Source organism: Varanus komodoensis, unplaced genomic scaffold (genome assembly GCF_004798865.1).
Source record: "Varanus komodoensis strain SLA01 unplaced genomic scaffold, ASM479886v1 scaffold11, whole genome shotgun sequence".
Taxonomy (NCBI): Eukaryota; Metazoa; Chordata; class Lepidosauria; order Squamata; family Varanidae; genus Varanus; species Varanus komodoensis.
The window spans coordinates 80,882-82,325 of NW_025335317.1; the positions used below are offsets into that span (position 1 = coordinate 80,882).

The 1,444-nt window shown below is 80.9% G+C and overlaps 1 protein-coding gene across 18 annotated transcripts in view; it reads left to right on the forward strand.

The window, feature by feature from the left end:
* Positions 1-1,034: 1,034 nt before the first annotated feature.
* CAMK2G (calcium/calmodulin dependent protein kinase II gamma) overlaps positions 1,035-1,444 on the forward strand; it is a 94,019-nt gene continuing 93,609 nt past the window's right edge. For 3 of the 18 annotated variants that reach the window (XM_044420141.1, XM_044420137.1, XM_044420136.1), the window contains exon 1: positions 1,042-1,244. In XM_044420141.1, the coding sequence (XP_044276076.1) occupies positions 1,180-1,244 (65 nt within the window). In that variant the 5' untranslated portion in view covers positions 1,042-1,179. Of the gene's footprint in view, positions 1,245-1,444 lie in introns of all 18 variants that reach the window. The other 15 variants (XM_044420140.1, XM_044420145.1, XM_044420139.1 and 12 more) reach the window with 8 other exon arrangements.

Sequence of the window (1,444 nt, forward strand, 5' to 3'; positions counted from 1 at the left end):
GGGCGCGGCTGTCCTTCAGCCTGGCCTACCTCGCGGGGCTGCTTTGCAGAGGGACGGGAAGCGGGCGCGAAGCCAGGCCGGCCGCGTCCGGGCCCGGCTGCCGAAGGGCGCTCCGCGCAGGCCCCCCGCCGGCTGCGCTGCCGCCCTTGGCACGGGCTCGCTCTCGGCCCGCTCCGCCGCATTTGCGGGGGGCGCAGGGTCGGGGGCGCCCGCCGAAGGCTTCCTCTGCGGCAGGGCAGGGCTTCCACGAAGTGCGCCAGCGTCTCCCGCGCCTGCCGCAGAGCTGCCGGGCTGCCCCGGGGGCGCGTTTCCCCGCGCGCAGGCCCGGCGCCGCCAAGGGCGACCGGCGATGGAGCAGCCGCCGCCCGCGCAGCTCGCGGGGCGCCTCCGACTGAGGCCGCCGCGGGCCGGGCCGGGCCGCTCCCTCCGCGCACGAAGCCCCGGGCGGACGGGCGGGCAGGCGCGGCCTCTCTGCGGCTCAGACGCGGAGCTGCTCCCGCGCGATCTGCCGAGGGGAAGCGGCAGCGCCCTCCGGCGCGGGCAGCGGCTCCACTCTCCGTCTGCAAACCGCGGCGGCCCAACGGGGCGGCAGCGCCCGCGAACCACCTCCCTCCTCTCGCGGCTGCCCGTCCGCGGCCAGGGCGCCGCCAGCCGCCAGCGAGCCGCCGCCGCCCCGAGTCCTCCGGGGACGAGAAGCGCGAGGCCCCGGCGCCTGCGGGCGCGGCCGGGAGGCTTCCGCCGCGCCGGCCGGCCGGCCGCGAGAGGAGGCACCGCACGCCGGGAGGCGACGCCCCGGGCCCCGCCTCGCTGCCTCGCGGGAGCGCCGCGCCCCCGGCGCCTCCTCCGGCCACACCTAGGCAGGCGGGCGGGCGGGCGCCCTCCCGAGGAAGATCTCGCGGTGCTGGGCGCGCGGCCTCAGACGCCGCCTCCTCCTCCGCCTGCTGGGAGCGGTGACTGTGCGCGGCGCGGCGGCGGAGAGGCGCGCCAGCTCCCGCTCGGGCAGGAGGCGGAGGCCGCGGCGGCAGGGAGCGCGGCGCTGCCCGCAGGAGTTGCCCGGCCCGCCCGGCCCGGCCCGGCTCCGCCTCGCACCCCGCCACTCCGATGTCCCGGCGCCGGCGCTGAGCGAGCCGACGCGCCAGCCTCGTCCGCCGCGAGCACTCGCGCCTCCGCCGCCCGGCCATGGCCACCCCGGCGACGTGCACCCGCTTCACCGACGAGTACCAGCTGTACGAGGAGCTCGGCAAGTACGCGGCTCGATCGCCCCGCGCCGGTCCCGCCTCCCGCCGCCCCGCTTTGCGCAGCCCCCGCAGCGGCGCTCCCGCCGCACAGGACGCCGCCGCCGCCACCTGCCCCTCGCCCGGCTGCCTCGGCTCGGCTTCCCTCCGGCCCGGCCCGCCAACCGCTCCGCGCCCCTGCGCGGGAGCTGCTTGCAGGAAGTCCCCCG